Consider the following 14,875-nt stretch of genomic DNA (forward strand, 5'->3'; position numbering starts at 1 on the left):
CACATGACTGACCCCCGCTACACACACAGTCACTGTCCCCTCCTCTTCTCAGGGCTTCGCAGCGGCTTTGGATTACTGGAAAGATAAACAGCTGCACTTGGGCCAGCAGCCTCATCTGTAAGGCTGTGTTTGGATTCCTCTGGACAGGGGAGTTTTTCATCTTCATTAGCTGCTGTTCACAGCCACATCCGCCATTATTCTCTGGGTCAGAGCCTCCTGCTCTCTGCTGCTGCTTATGAATCTAAATAAATAAATTAATCTGGTACTTTGAATGAAATTCAGAAGAATTTGGCAGCCAGTGTTTCACAGATGAGAAGTGCATGTGTGTGCCTCACTCTGCAAGGCCTTGGAAACAGGAGCTCAGAGAATTTAGGCACCAGAATCAGGGATGTGGATTTTTCACAGGAGTGCCTAATTTGCTTTTTCTCCCCAGATCAATACTTCCTCATACATGCGTTAATATGAAGGAGGAGAACCACAGAATCTCAGGCTGGTCTGGATTGGAACTGACCTTAAAGCTTATCTCATTCCAACCCCTGCCATGGACAGGGACACCTTTATCTATCCTAGGTTGCTCCAAGCCCTGTCCAGCCTGGCCTGGGACACTTCCAGGGATCGAGGGACAACCACAGCTTCTCTGGGCACCCTGTGCCAGGGCCTGCCCACCCCTACAGAGAAGAATCTCGCCCTAATATCTCACGTAACCCTGCCCTCCTTCAGCTTAAGGCCATTTCCCATTGTTCTAACACTACATGCACTTATGAAAAGTCTTCATCTAGGGAATGTGTCACTCATGTTGGAGACAGGAAAGCGACAAGAACACACCGAGACCATGCAGCAACAGCCAAAGTTTATTGTTGGGAGTCTTCTTTCATAGGGGCTTCAAATTTCCCACACTTACACACGTGGTTGGCTGTGGCTCTTAACTCCAGCCAGCTCACTGGCCAATGATATAGGTGCACTCATGGCTCAAAGGGATTGGCTGAGGTCCCCTGTTTGAACTTGCATCTGACCTATCATTATCATGTCCAGGGACTTGTTTACTTCTATTGTCTAATGAGCTAGGCTCGTCGAGTTGGTGTCTGTTAGGCCAGTCTATCTGTGCAGCTTACAGACCAGCTGAGGCTGTCACAGAAATGAATCCTACAGCTGAATGCAAGCATGGAGGAAAAAATTCTGAGCTCTAGGAACAGCACAGGAATTTGGTCTTGACAGTCTCGGAATCAGTTTCTGACACTGTCACACTGAACACATGCCCATGTCACTTCCCATCGGGAACCAACCCTGTGAGTAGGGCACAACCGGGCGACCCCTGGGGTGGGTCTGTTTCTCCTCACTGGGGTTGTTGTGTCTGTGGGATGGGGCACTGACCCTGCAGGCCTGGCTGAGGAAAACAGCTCATTTCACAGGTGGCTCTCCCAGCCACCACCACTCACTTCCTGGGGCCTGTCAGGCTTGCCAGGACACCCAGGCTTCCTGAGGCCCAGAACAGAAACATAGAGCTTTAAATAAATGTTTTTGCAGAGGCAGTGTCCCAGTGGGTGGGAGGGAGGATGAAACCCCAGGAATTGCTTTGGCCTCTGGAGCAGCCCTGAATGCTCCAGAGCAAACCTGGGTCTGGGATCTGGGTCGGGTACCCCACTGCCAGGGAGGCTCATCACACCCACGTGGGGCAGTTTTGGGCTGTATGCAACTATACATTCACATGCATTATCCAGAGGCCTTTGCATTCAAGGCTGTTGTTATTTTGATCTTCACAACCTCTGGAAAAAATGAGTTCAGTTAAGTCTCATCATTAGGAATTTGCATAAGGTCACTTCAAGGCTTCATGCATTTCCTCCGGTTCAGATCTCAGTGCTCTTGGTGTTTCCCCTCCTCACTTATAAACCCATTGCTGCAGGGCATTGCAAGTAAATAATCCACCATCAGTTTCCTCTCTTCAGCAACAAGCATCGAATTTTTCATTCAGGCTAAATGAAGCTTCAACTGCTCTGTACAGCAGCAGCCCAGTTAAAGGTACATCATCACATGCAGAGAGGGTAGCTTTCCCTTCAATTAAAAGAAAGAAAAAAAGAAATTATTTTAATAAGAAAACATATTAATTTGGACTCCATTAGTGAGAGGAAAGAGTTAGTTGCATTTGACAGCACAAGTTCAAGCAATGAACCAATTCTTACATATTCTTGGGGAAATTAATTTGCACGAAGAGCCCTTTTCACTGGGAATAATGGAGAAACACCCTTGGAAGCTGTGAGCTGTGCTCAGCCACGGCAGAACTGTGGCGAGGGGCACATGAGCTCTGTGCTGCTCCACATGCTGAGGTGTCTAGACACAGGGATAAACACCCACCTAATCTTGAGCTGAAGCTCAAATTTCAGCTAATCAGATTTTGAACTGCCAGGAGGGTCCAAACTGAATGGGTATCACCAGGGTAGGGCTGATCCCCCAGCCCCAAGGCTGGGGCTTCATCTCCTGAACCAGGAGAAGGCAGTGCTGGAGCGGGGGGCTCCCAGAGAGCCCTGCAGGCACTGGCCACCTTGTCCCTGTTCGGCCAGAGCCGGGCATCGGAGGCTGGGGGCACGCTGGCCAGAGTGCCCTGAGCTCATGGCTCGCAGAGCTCCAGCCAGCACAAGCCTGTGCTGACCCAGCACAGAGCCCTCCTGCTCCCTCCCCTCTCTGCACATCTGGGCAGCTGCAGAGCAAGCCAGACTGGGGAGCTGAGCTGGGATAAAATTAACCATCTGGTTTTGACAGGCCCGTTTCAACTGGGATCAGTTCCCTCATCCTGCAGCCCTGCAGTTAAACGAGCACTGTTGCTGGGATGAGGAGGGTGGAGAGAGGGGCTGGGGGCAGAGAGCGGAGGCCCGGCTCCATCCGGCTGCACTGGCTGCCTGCACTGACTTAAAACTCTCATGAAATCCTGGCAGAAACATCCTGGTCCCACATCCAACAGACCCTCAGGGGCCATCCAGTGTTCTTCTGACTCTCCATTGCAAACGGCTTGTAGAAGCTGGGTCCACGGAGATCATTCACACTCCTAACTGCACCCATAAACATCATTGCACCATCACTGCACCAACACTGCACCCTGGGTGAATCTTGTCCTGTCTCTGACACAGACCCTGGCTTAAGTTTTCAAAGCCTTTCATATTTTTTTCCAAAAGGGTATTTTCAACGTTAAAATACAATAATGCCTCAAACTATTGAGGATCTTTCCACCTAACCTTTTCCCTCTATTTATTCCATGTCCTCTACTGACACAGCTATCTCTTTCCTGCTAAGCAACTGGCTCTGTACACATGGATGACTTTGCAACTGAAAAAATAACTTGGCTGATGCAGCTTAGGTAGGAGAATCTGAGTGTGTGCATTCCTTCTGCGGCTGGCCCCAGGAAAAGGACACCCTGCCATTTCCAAACCTGGGAGGTCTTTGAGAGCTTGGCAGCAGTCCCCTGGGAGGCCCGTCATTAGCCATTTCAAACTGGCTCTAGTGCAGCGCTGAATGGGAGCGCCGGACAAAGCCCCGACCTATCAGTCAGGAAAGGCTCTCGGGCCTGGCAGGGGCTGTTAACAGTAACAATGATGACAATATAGCTGGGATTTTCAGGGGTGGGGACTTCAAAGAAGCCCTAAAGAGGTATTTTTCATTAAGGAGTAAGAAAGCAGCTGAGTATTGTTTTTGGCATTAAAACTGAATATGAATGTTACTGCAGTAAGTCACAGACCAGCGACAGCATAAATTGGCACTGATTTAAATATGCATGAACTGCCTTTCTGTGTTTCTCCCATTCCACCAGGCCTGCAGAACGTGGGCAAACCAGCAGCCCTTGGACCTTCCCTCACAGACTCTGGGATGCTCCAGTGCTTATGAATACCAAGGAGCAGGCAGCAAGCCCCTTAACAGTGACTGTGAGGTGCCACTGCAGTGACCACACATCAGTATCACCCTGGGGTGTCAGCTCAGGGCTCCAGCCTGAGCCCTGACCACCTGCAGCCTCCCCCTAGCCTCTCCCCCAGCTCAAACTGGGAGTGAGCCTGGGTCTCTCTGGGCAGGAATCACGGACACTGTGGCTGCAGGCAGGAGATCAGGACGGGTTGCTGGTCCACAGGGACTTTTCCGCATTTAAACTCCAAATCTGTGATTCCTTGGGGGTGAAAAGGAAGATGATCATAAAGAAAAGTATCAGAGGGATACCACGAAAGACTCCTCTGACAGCAAATCCTTCTCCTAACAGTGAGGATTTACTGATTACTCTGCTGTTTCTGCATGGACCATGTTGATGGCCTGAGAACAAGAGTGCACTGATAACAGCTTTGAGTTGTGCCAGGGAGTTTCAGATTAGATATCAGACATAATGGTCAGGCTATGGAAGAGGCTGCCCAGCCTAGAGGGATTTAAGAGGTGTGTGGATGTGGCACCTGGGGACACGGTAGCCTTGGCAGTGCTGGGGGAATGGTTGGACTTGATGATCTTGGAGGACTTTTCCAACTTTCATTATTCTGTGATTCCATGATAAAACCATTACAAGGATATTAAGTCAGCAGCCAGGGTGTGTCCTCGCCAGCCTGGCTGAGGTGACCGAAAGGCTCCGCAGAGGCAGACCTCACCCCCTCCTCTCAGGTGACCCATTGGCTTTGCCAGGCCGGGTTTAGGAGCCCTGTGTGGCTCAGGAGCTCCATCCCACTGTAATCACCTGTGGTCTGTGCCCCTCTGAGCCGAGCCCAGGGCCAGCTTTTCCCCCAGGAGCCCAAGTCCAGAGGTGTCATATCCAGCCGGCAGGGAGAAAGTGCCCGCAGGGTTTGCAGCACAGATTGACTTTCACACCTCACTGGCCACACAGAAGAAACCCAATCTAAACCGCGTAACTTTGCATAACCGATTATTTTCACTGGGGTAATCCGAGCCCGCCAGTAAATGCCAGTAAATGCGGCTGATCCAGGGAAGGCCCCGCTCGGGGAGGAGCGGCCCCACAGCTGCGGGCAGCCGGAGCTGGCCCGGCCGAGGGGTGCTGGTCCTGCCTGTGGGTGGGTTTGGTCCTGCAGCTGATGCTCAGCCCTTTGCCACAGGCCACTGTCTGCACGGAGGGAAGCACAAACAACTTCTGAGTGCCCAATTCCTCCGCACAGTCAGTGACTGGAGTGTGCAAAGGCACAGAGCCACACTGAGGGAAAGCAGGACAGCGAGGCAGGCTGTCCCTGCCCTGCAGGCAGACCCTGGGGCAAGAGCTGTCTAGCTTTACTGGATGCCTTCTTAACTTTCTTTTCCACAGTGTTACAGATATTTTGAGAGGCTTCAGCTTTCAGGCTGACTCCCCAGTGATCTATTATCCTTGCACATTGATCACTTCCTGCTGTCACCATTCACATGACCTTGTTTGTAGGGAACCATATACCTCCTCTGACTCCTCTGTCACCAACTTCCTTCTCTCCAACCACCAGCTCATTTCTTCCTGCCAGGACCAAGCTCAGTGATCTTTAAAGTCCATGAAATTAGACTGTCAAATTAAAACCCCAACTGCTGGAGAGTTTACTGGTCCACCCACACCTCTGCAGGGCACCCAACCAGGATCAGGCTGCTGGAGGTGGAACAGTCCATACTATCAGTACACCTGAGACATATCTTGTTCCTGAGATCCCTTGTAACTACAAGGCACAGATCCAGCTCTGGATGGGAATTCCCATTTCAGTCAGATCAGTCTCAACATCTGGCTGCCCATGTGCCCCCTCCCCAGGCGTGAGCTGCAAACGAGAGGGGTGGACAAGGGCAGTGGGACTACCCTCCAGGCTGCAGGACACCTTTAACCACAGCATTTTAACGTGCAGTAAGAAAAATAAACCAGCCTGTGCTCATCTCAGATATTAGCCTCTCTCTCACTTCACTAAAATGCCTCAGCAGAGGCAGCTCTCCCAGAAACCATCAAGAGAAAAGCTGAGGTGGGAATGGGAATAGAGAACCTTTTGGGCATGAGACAAAACCAGGCTTTCACCTGCATCCTGTCCCAGCACCTCCCTGAATAAAAGGGTCATAACTCAGACTGTGTGTCTTAAATTAGGACAAGTAAATCACTCAAATCCCCTTATCCAGAGAAGAGATAATGATTCACAAGGAGCTGAATGTTACATTTTCCACCTTTACCAAAACTCCTACGCTGCCACTTCTCCCTCTAAGCTTGCTCAGCCAGATCCTACCTTGAGCTTAGCTGCATTTCATCACAATAGCTGCAAAATATCCTCTTCATCAAGACTGGTGCAACACACGAATTGAGAAACTCATTTAAAGGCTTTCTGTCTCTGTTTTCACCAGGATACTGCTATGACTGTCCCTGTTTCTGTGTAGTCCTTGGATGAGAGGGTTTGCACAAACACAAAATGGTCTCTTCCATTCAGCCACTCATTAAGACCAAATGCACCTTGTGGGGACAAAGCCTTCCTTCCTGGAAAGGCCAGAGAACCCCACGGAAGTTTCTGACCATCATCACCAGCTGGAAATGCCTTTGCAGCAGTAGCTGCCAAAGACAGTCCTGCACCACATTTCACCAGAACCCACAGACACACAGTTTTGCCACAGGGAGTCTCCTCATCCAATTAATACCATGATTAACAGATACAGGCTTGTTTATGCTATAGGAAGTGACACAGTTTAATGCCTGAAGGTCTTCAGATAAATGCTGCTGAGCAATTACAGATTTGGCAAACTCTACACAGAAACCAAGTATGTGCAGCTCAGCCTGTGGTGCTTCTGAGGAAGGCTCCAAACATACCTGGAGATCCAACATTCCTCCTCTGAAGGAACAAAATTCTGCTGCTGGCACTGCTGTGGACATGGAATGGCTACAGAGCTGTGCAGTCCCCACAAAGCACGTAGTAGGAGTTAGTGGCATTTGCAACCATGGGACAATGGTTTTGTGCAGGATTCTCAACAGGAAAACATTGCCCTGATAATCACAGCACTGGAGCCCCTCTGCTCTGGAGCAAGGCTGGGGAGCTGGGGCTGTTCACCGAGGATCCAGAGTGACCTCAGAGCCCCTTCCAGGGCCTAAAGGGGCTCCAGGAGAGCTGGAGAGGAACTTGGGACAAGGGATGGAGGGACAGGACACAGGGAATGGCTTCCACTGCCAGAGGGCAGGGATGGATGGGATATTGGGAAGGGATTATTCCCTGGGAGGGTGGGGAGGTCCTGGCACAGGGTGCCTGCTATGTGCGGTCATAGGTTGGAGACAGAAATCATGGCTCAAATTCTCTTGATCATAAGACAAACAACCTGTTTTATTGTTCATAACCGTTCTATATAGGGAGTTCAAAACTCCTGGATCTAGACAGCAGATTGGTCTGGGTCTTAACACTGCCCAGCTCCCAGGCTTAATGATATATCTGTATTTAGGGTTGGAAGGGGTTGGTTGAGGTCTCTGTTTGAGTTTAAATCTATCCTATGATTGTTCACCTAGGGACTTGTTTATTGAACTAGGAGAGCCAAATTTGGTTTCTTATTATAGCCAGATTTATCTGTGCAGGTACAGACTTTCAGTACTGTAACAAGTGCCCAGAGCAGCTGTGGCTGCCCCTGGTTCCCCAGAAGTGTCCAAGGCCAGACTTGGACAGGGCTTGGAGCAGCCGGGGATAGTGGGAGGTGTCCCTGTCCATGGCAGGGAGTGGCACTGGATGATCTTTTAAGGTCCTTCCAACCCAAAGCATTCCATGATCTTTGTGCTGCTCTGGTGAGTCCCCACCCCTCAAACACTGGCCAAGCCACCCTCACCATGACATACAAACAAAGAACATTACAAGGGCACCGATGTCAAAAAGGAGAAGAAACTACAAAGTGCATAAAACATGGGAATTTTGACTTCTTGACACAGTCAGTACACAGAACTATGACCTCAGGAGGCACAGGGGACTGGAAACCAACAGAACTTAAATTGGCTAAAAATCTCTTGTTTTCTCATGACATTTGAGAGAAACCATGGGGACAGTTTCCTCAGGACACATGGGAGTTAGAGCTGTGTCACTGCCTTCTCCAGAGAGTTCCTCGTTTTCCTTACAGTCACTCCATCACTGTCACCCACTGACCCTTCATTACTTTCTCCCAGTGCACCAGCATCTCTGCTGACCAATGCACTTCATAGTCTGTCCAAACCCATGAGAGGAAGAAAAAATCTTGTACAGGCTGTATAAAAGGACATTTACTCTGTACTACATTGTGTCTTCTTTTCTTTGCTAGTCTAAATACAAGTGCTGTTTTCACTGCCAATCGTTGTTTGCTTGTGCTGTTTCCACTGGCTAAAACCAACATTCTTCCAGCTAGTGTTTCCCTCCAGGAAAAACCACACATTCATACCTTTCTTGCATTTAGCACAGGACAACAAAACTGGTTCCCAGGAATAAGGATGGCTTCCTCAAAAGAAAACATTTGCTGTCAGCTGAAGTTTGACCTCTAATGGCTAATTTGGCATCATCATTTTGAGCACTGGCATACATAACACTGTGAAAAATTAACAGCTTCCCCCACTCCCTGCTGAAGTTTAATTTCCGCCTGCAGCTTTGCAAGTGAAAATAAAAGAACTGAAATAAATACCCAAACCGAAACCTTGGGTACAGTCTCACATACATCCACAAAGAGAATCTCAAGACAAAGATCTGTAAAGAAAAATCACAGGAAAGCGAGCTTTTGCAGACACTGAGATAGAAAGTCTGCAACATGAGACCGTTTTCCTTGAAGAAGCACAGCTGATCCCAGCTCCGACTGCCACTGGGCTGTGTAAAACATAAACTTCACGCTAACCCTATGAAAACAGTCAACATGAGAGAGAGACAACAGTCTGCTCCGAGCTGCTGAAAGGGGAAAAAAAACTCTCAGGCTGTCATTCTCCCCTCGCTGTGACCTTCATGCTCCACTGAATTTCTGAAGATACTGAAATCTTGGCAGGGAAGTGTACAGTCTGTGGGAACCAGGCAGTGCCGGCCAGGCTCGGTGCTGAGAATTAGGTCCAGCCGAGCCCTTTTCTGGGGGACTCTGAGTTTTATGTGGCCAACAGCACAGGGCTAAGCCAACTCCAGGCTAGGAATTTGACAGAATTGGTGCTGTGTGCACTTACATATCATGTTGCAGAGCCATCACGGATAGAGTGCTGCCCCCCTGCCTGGCAACCATGAGCTGGGGCTTGCTCAGTGTCTACTGGAATCTCCAGTGCCTAAAAGGGACTCCAGAAGAGCTGGAGAGGCACTTGAGACAAGGATCTGGAGTGATAGGACATGAGGAATGGCTTCCCACTGCCAGAGGGCAGGGTTAGATGGGATATAGGGAAAAATTCTTCCTTGTATGTGTGGGGAGGCTCTGGCACAGGTTGTCCTGGCACAGGATATGGCTGCCCCTGGATCCCTGGCAGTGTCCAAGGCCAGCTTGGACACTGGGGCTTGGAGCACCCTGGGATAATGGAAGGTCTCCCATGGCAGGGGCATTGGAACTGGATCAGCTTTAAGGTCCCTTCCGACCCAAAGCAGTCCCTGATCTTTGTGCTACTTTCGGGTGTCCCACCCCCTGTGGTAACAGTGACCACGCACTACAAGCTCTCACTATCGTTTATAAACCATTAGAGGTTAGCAGATAAACATCTCAGCCAGAGACTCAAAAGAAGCAGAATTTGCCATGGCAAATTATCCCAGAGTCTGATGGTATTTAATGACTGCTGTGTAGAGCCACTCCACAGAAAGAGTTGTGCCAGGGCGAGGAGCCATTCAGCCTCTTGCCACTCAGCCAGCCCTGGACAAGTACCTCTAGAGGGCAATTCACTCCCTCAACAGTGTCTGTCGAGGCAGAATAATACCAGCTGTGCTTCCTGGCTGAAGCCTCTGCAGCACAGGCTGCAGATTACATCGGAATTGCCAAGCCCAGGATAAACAAAAAGATTAAGAGGGCCTCACCCTTTGTGTTGAACAATCGCACTCTGAAGCAAGAAATCACAGCTCACATTGTTGTCAGGCACCGGGCTGAGCCCGGGTTTGGGTGACTGGGGAGGAGTAAGCAGCTCACTCACACATCTGGGGAAACCACAGATGCTCTTAATCACAGGTTTTCCTGACCTGTAGGCGCTGACAAATTGCATCCTATGGATGAACCTTTTATTAAACCACACAGGGTTTCCAAATGATATTCTCTTTCTCAACATTCCCAAGTCATTGAAATCCAGCACACATAACCCTTCTTAATTCTTCATTTAGAGGGTGACACAGCACTTTCCAAAGAGATTTCAGGGCTGAAAGGAAGTAAGTGGGATGTGATGTTGCATTGGTGGAAGGCAACTCAAAAGCTGAACCAGGGGCCATGAGAATTGACATTTTCAAGTTCTTTGATCATGTCTCAGCCCCACTGGAGCTGAAGATGCTTTTTGTCCTGAATGACTCCCAAGGCCAACCCCTTGCTGTCTGCTGGGGCAGAAACATTTCATGAAATACGCAGTTTAAATCTTACTGGTTTTTCTCTGCACATGGGGAAGGATGACTGGTATTTTAAAATGAATAAAATGACTGTTGCTCAGGCCAGGAAAGATGACCACAAAGCAAAATTGCCCTGGTTCCACTTCCATGCCACACTGGAGCGGGAGCTGGCTGCTCAGCTCACAAGTGAGTGAGAAAGATGATGCCTAGCAGTTCTCATCATCATCTGGACTGACAGAGCAACCCACATAAAAGGAAGAAAAAAGCCTGCTGATCAGATTGGTGTGACAGAGGCTCATGAGAGACATGCACATTTTCAATCTAAATGACAGCTTGAGGGATCTATATTACTAATTATCAACTAATATTGCCAGAGTTCCCAGGCTGGCTCTAAAGGTTCTCGCCAAGTGCCCCAAGTGCAGGGTTTCCATCTCATCACAAGGCCTTTTTCTTTGTCCCTGCTAAATGGATTGCTCCATCTTAGGCTCCCTCTGCAAAAATCAGCTTGCACATGATGAGCTTTGCAGCAATGAAATTCATTACCTAAACCACAAAAAACCAGAAACATTTGCTGCAACTATTAGAATGCTTTTGCACCTAATATAAAAAAAAAAAAGGTGGTTTCCTCTCTTCCTCCCCCCTTGCCCCCACCTACTCCTAATTCCGTGCTAACACCTTTGTAAAGGCTGGGGTGAGTAGTCTAGAAACCGAAAGGGCAGGGAAGGGGGGGCCAAAAAAAGTAGAAAAATATATCAGATCTCCAGACAATGAAATTGAGCAGCAATCTCTCACATCCTGCAGTGCTCAGGCTGAGGTCATAAGTTAAACAGGACATCAGAATAGGTGATGTAATTTGCTTATTTAGGATCAGAGCATTCAGTGAAGTGCAAGAGACAACCTATTTGAATGTGCAGATAATTCCACCATCAATACGGGGCTGTTCAGATGCACAAACTGCAGCTGGAGCCTGGGATTTTTCTTCCCTGCACATTTATTTTTGCAGGGGATATAATTGCAATCATTTTTCCTTGCAGGAAAGCCTTGAAACCTCACCTGAGATCAGCCTCCTGTTGCGTTAGGTATTGTTCAAGTGGGGTCCCTGCCCCAGCCAGCTTAAAGGCTAAAGGGTCAAGTCAAACAGAGGATGGGAAAGGAAAGAGAGGCCTGGGGGAGGTGGGGGTGGCACAGAGGCTTCACGGGACCCTCAGCCCGCTCCCCCCTCGTACCCAAGGAAAGCCTCAGACCCAGAACTGAGCTGAGCAGCAGCTACACTTTTAAGTAAAGCCCAGCACAGCTTTTCTGCAGATGTGCAGGCCCTCCTGGCTCCAAACCCAGCTGCAGAGCCTCATACCAGTGAGGGTTTTACAGAAGTTAGAAACCTTTAACCACAAGGTTCTTCCAGATTCCAGGAGGAATTTCTTGGTGAGCCCAGACAACACTGAACACAGTTGTCCCCTCAAGCCATAGCAGCAAACCCTTGTGATATGAAGATGTAAAGTTAACAACTTGCAGTGTTTATTTCCTCAGTTTATCACCATCCAAGCTGGGATTCCTCCCTGTCAGCAACACTGCTCACCCTAAGCCTGCCAGCCCTGCGCCTCCACGGATCTGCTTCCACACCAGTGTTCTTCCACTGACACAAGCTGGCTGGGCCAGACACCTCAGCCATGGGAAATGAAAGGTCCTGGGCCCTCAGGCTCACCAAGCAGTCAGTGACAAGGCCCTTGCATAGTGGCAAGTCCAGAGGTGTAGCCCACACCTGCTTTGGGTGGACCTTCAGTCATATGGCATGGAAAAGGGAGATGGCAAAAATCACCCCAGTCATGCAGATAATGGATCCTGCCAAAACATAGCTGCTGTCAAGAGTTTAAGAGATGGAATGACATGGAGAAATGGAGTTCATGTCCTCCTGCTGTCCCACCAGGCCATACCCAAGTGTCACAGCAGGATATCCCAAACTGGGACAGCACCAGGATGGGTGGGAAACAGACACTGCTGTGAATGTTCAGATGCACAAACTGCAGCTGGAGCCTGGGATTTTTCTTCCCTGCACATTTATTTTTGCAGGGGATATAATTGCAATCATTTTTCCTTGCAGGAAAGCCTTGAAACCTCACCTGAGATCAGCCTCCTGTTGCGTTAGGTATTGTTCAAGTGGGGTCCCTGCCCCAGCCAGCTTAAAGGCTAAAGGGTCAAGTCTGGATCTGGGAGGGGAGCTGAATTTCGCCCTGCTACAAAATGACCCAGCTATCAACTATCTGTGCCCATGACTGAAGCCACCTTCTTTAGCAGGTTTAGGTGTTTTTTTCTTCTTTAACTGCTAGTTCTGTGTTAGAACCTCCTCCAAGCTGTGGAAAGCACAGCATCACTGATCTCCTGGGTGAGTCGGGCTGTGAGCTGACCCTATGGCTGCCCCACAACAGCCCCCAACAACTCCACAGATATCTTCTTAACTACTATAAAGGTTCTGCATGTTGACTTCATCATGTCTGGACACCCCAAGCATTATTTCACACTGTCCCTTCCTGAAGGAAGTATTTCAGCTATCTGAAAAGAAGAAAAATACAAGATGCTCAAATGTGTGCAGAGGTGACAGGCATGTGACATTTGCATTTCAAATAGAAGGAATGGGTTTGTAACATTTTAAGGCTATGAAATGTAGAACTTCTATAGGGGGTTTTTGCGTGTCACCAAAAGATGGAATTAATCTTATTTTCACTCAGTCCCACTAAAATATTGCTCACCAAAGGCAGCACCAAGGCCCAGCTACAGCTCCTGTGCAGGGGTGGCTTCACCAGGATCATCACTGAGTCCTTACAAAGCAGCACTTGAGGAACACATGGAATGAAAAGGTCATTCCTGCACTGTCATTGACACCTTTGGCAGCAGTCCAAATCCTGGTGCCTTTAACTGGAGTGACCAAGCTGAAGCCCAGCACAAATGGGAGCAGAAATGCTGAGCAGCCCCTGGATGACACTCCCTGTGCACTTGCTGCTCTAGGTCAGACAGAGGTAGCCAGTATTGGACATTGTTTTAACAGAAGAAAAACAGCAGTATTTTGGCAGGGTTACAAAGCAAGCCCATTCTTTACATCTGCAAGAGACCCCGTCCATCCCTGCTGAGGCAGTTGACAGAGGAAACGTATTTTCCAGCAGTTTTGGGTACAACATTGAATCTGGACCTATTTTTACTGTGTGCTCTGCACTAATTAATGCACTCTGTCGCATTAATTGTTACAACAACATTTGCTGCCATATTTACTCCAGTCATTTACAGAACAGAAATCCAGGAGACAAAACATGTCCTTGCTCCATGAGACAGAGGGAGCAGGCAGGATGCCACATTGCTTCCTGTGACACATAGCCAGGGCTGATGGCACAGATGACCCACCCCATGCTGGTAGCTCAGGCCCAGCTCCATGCAGGAGAGGGAGGAGAGGGGCCTCACTCATGGGTCAGTACTGCCTATCCTTCCTCCTCCTGCCTGGCGTGGACACAGCAGCACTTGGCTCTTTCTGAGGCCCTAATGGTTTGCCCACCATACTCCCCCTGCAGAGGCAGCCAAAACTCTCTGCCACCACTCTGTCACCCCTCAGCAAAATGCTCTGCAAGAGGGGCAGAGCTCAGAGCCGTCTGGGAGCCCTAAAGTCTGTGACCCAGCCCCGAGCAGCACAGACAGGCTGGCAAACACAGCTCAGCAGTTTCAGGATCCAGCCTCCATCCTAATTAAGCCCAATTAGATTTGCAAAGAATGAGGATGTTTTAGGAAGGCTGTACAAAAGAACCGCTAAGGTCTCTGTAGGCCATGGAGGCCTGGAGCAGGCTCCTGAAGGCAGAAATTGCCGTTGTTGATGTGAGCTGTCAGTTTTCTGCAGTGCTGGAGGATGATCCCACTCCCTGTGCTGCCCACGGCTCCCCTTGCACACAACTCCAGGAGGTGCAGCTGGGAGAGCTGGGATTCTTCTCCAGAGCATCAGCAGCACATCAGCCAAACCTGTGCTGTCTGCAGAGGCAGCTGAGCAAAATCAGCTCCAAAATGTCAAGGCCTTAAATGAAGGTAAATACAATTCAGAAAAGGGAGAAGTTTGACAAATCAGCATCTTCCCATGCTGAGGGGTATAAAACATGCAGCTGTTCCACCACCACAAGTTACTGGGAAGGCATTTCTCCTGGAAGTAAGAGAACACTTAGTATATATTCCTACTCAGATTGATTACCCCTATTTATATTGTAAACTAAGACAGCATGTACTAAACCCATAGAGTTAACCAGTTCCAGACCCCAGATGCTGGGTGAGGGGTCAGTTTTCCATCATCTGCTGCACAGTCTCGTGCATTTATTAGAGAGCACAGAGTTTCCTGCAGCATGGTTTTGTGTGTGTGTGTGCTTATTTTTGTGGTATTTCAACAACCATCAGGAGGAACACTGCTATTTTATGGGATGTCA

General features: G+C 49.1%; 1 protein-coding gene across 14 annotated transcripts in view; it reads right to left on the minus strand.

The window, feature by feature from the left end:
* Nucleotides 1-14,875, minus strand: part of EXD3 (exonuclease 3'-5' domain containing 3) — a 258,853-nt gene that overhangs the window by 102,328 nt on the left and 141,650 nt on the right. The window contains exon 21 of one of the 14 annotated variants that reach the window (XM_063409436.1): nucleotides 841-2,049. The exons of the other annotated variants lie outside the window; for them this stretch is intronic. Coding sequence (XP_063265506.1) covers nucleotides 2,011-2,049 — 39 coding nt within the window. The 3' untranslated portion in view covers nucleotides 841-2,010. Of the gene's footprint in view, nucleotides 1-840; nucleotides 2,050-14,875 lie in introns of those variants that run through there. 14 annotated transcript variants of the gene reach the window in all.

This window comes from Prinia subflava, chromosome 12 (genome assembly GCF_021018805.1).
Source record: "Prinia subflava isolate CZ2003 ecotype Zambia chromosome 12, Cam_Psub_1.2, whole genome shotgun sequence".
NCBI lineage: Eukaryota > Metazoa > Chordata > Aves > Passeriformes > Cisticolidae > Prinia > Prinia subflava.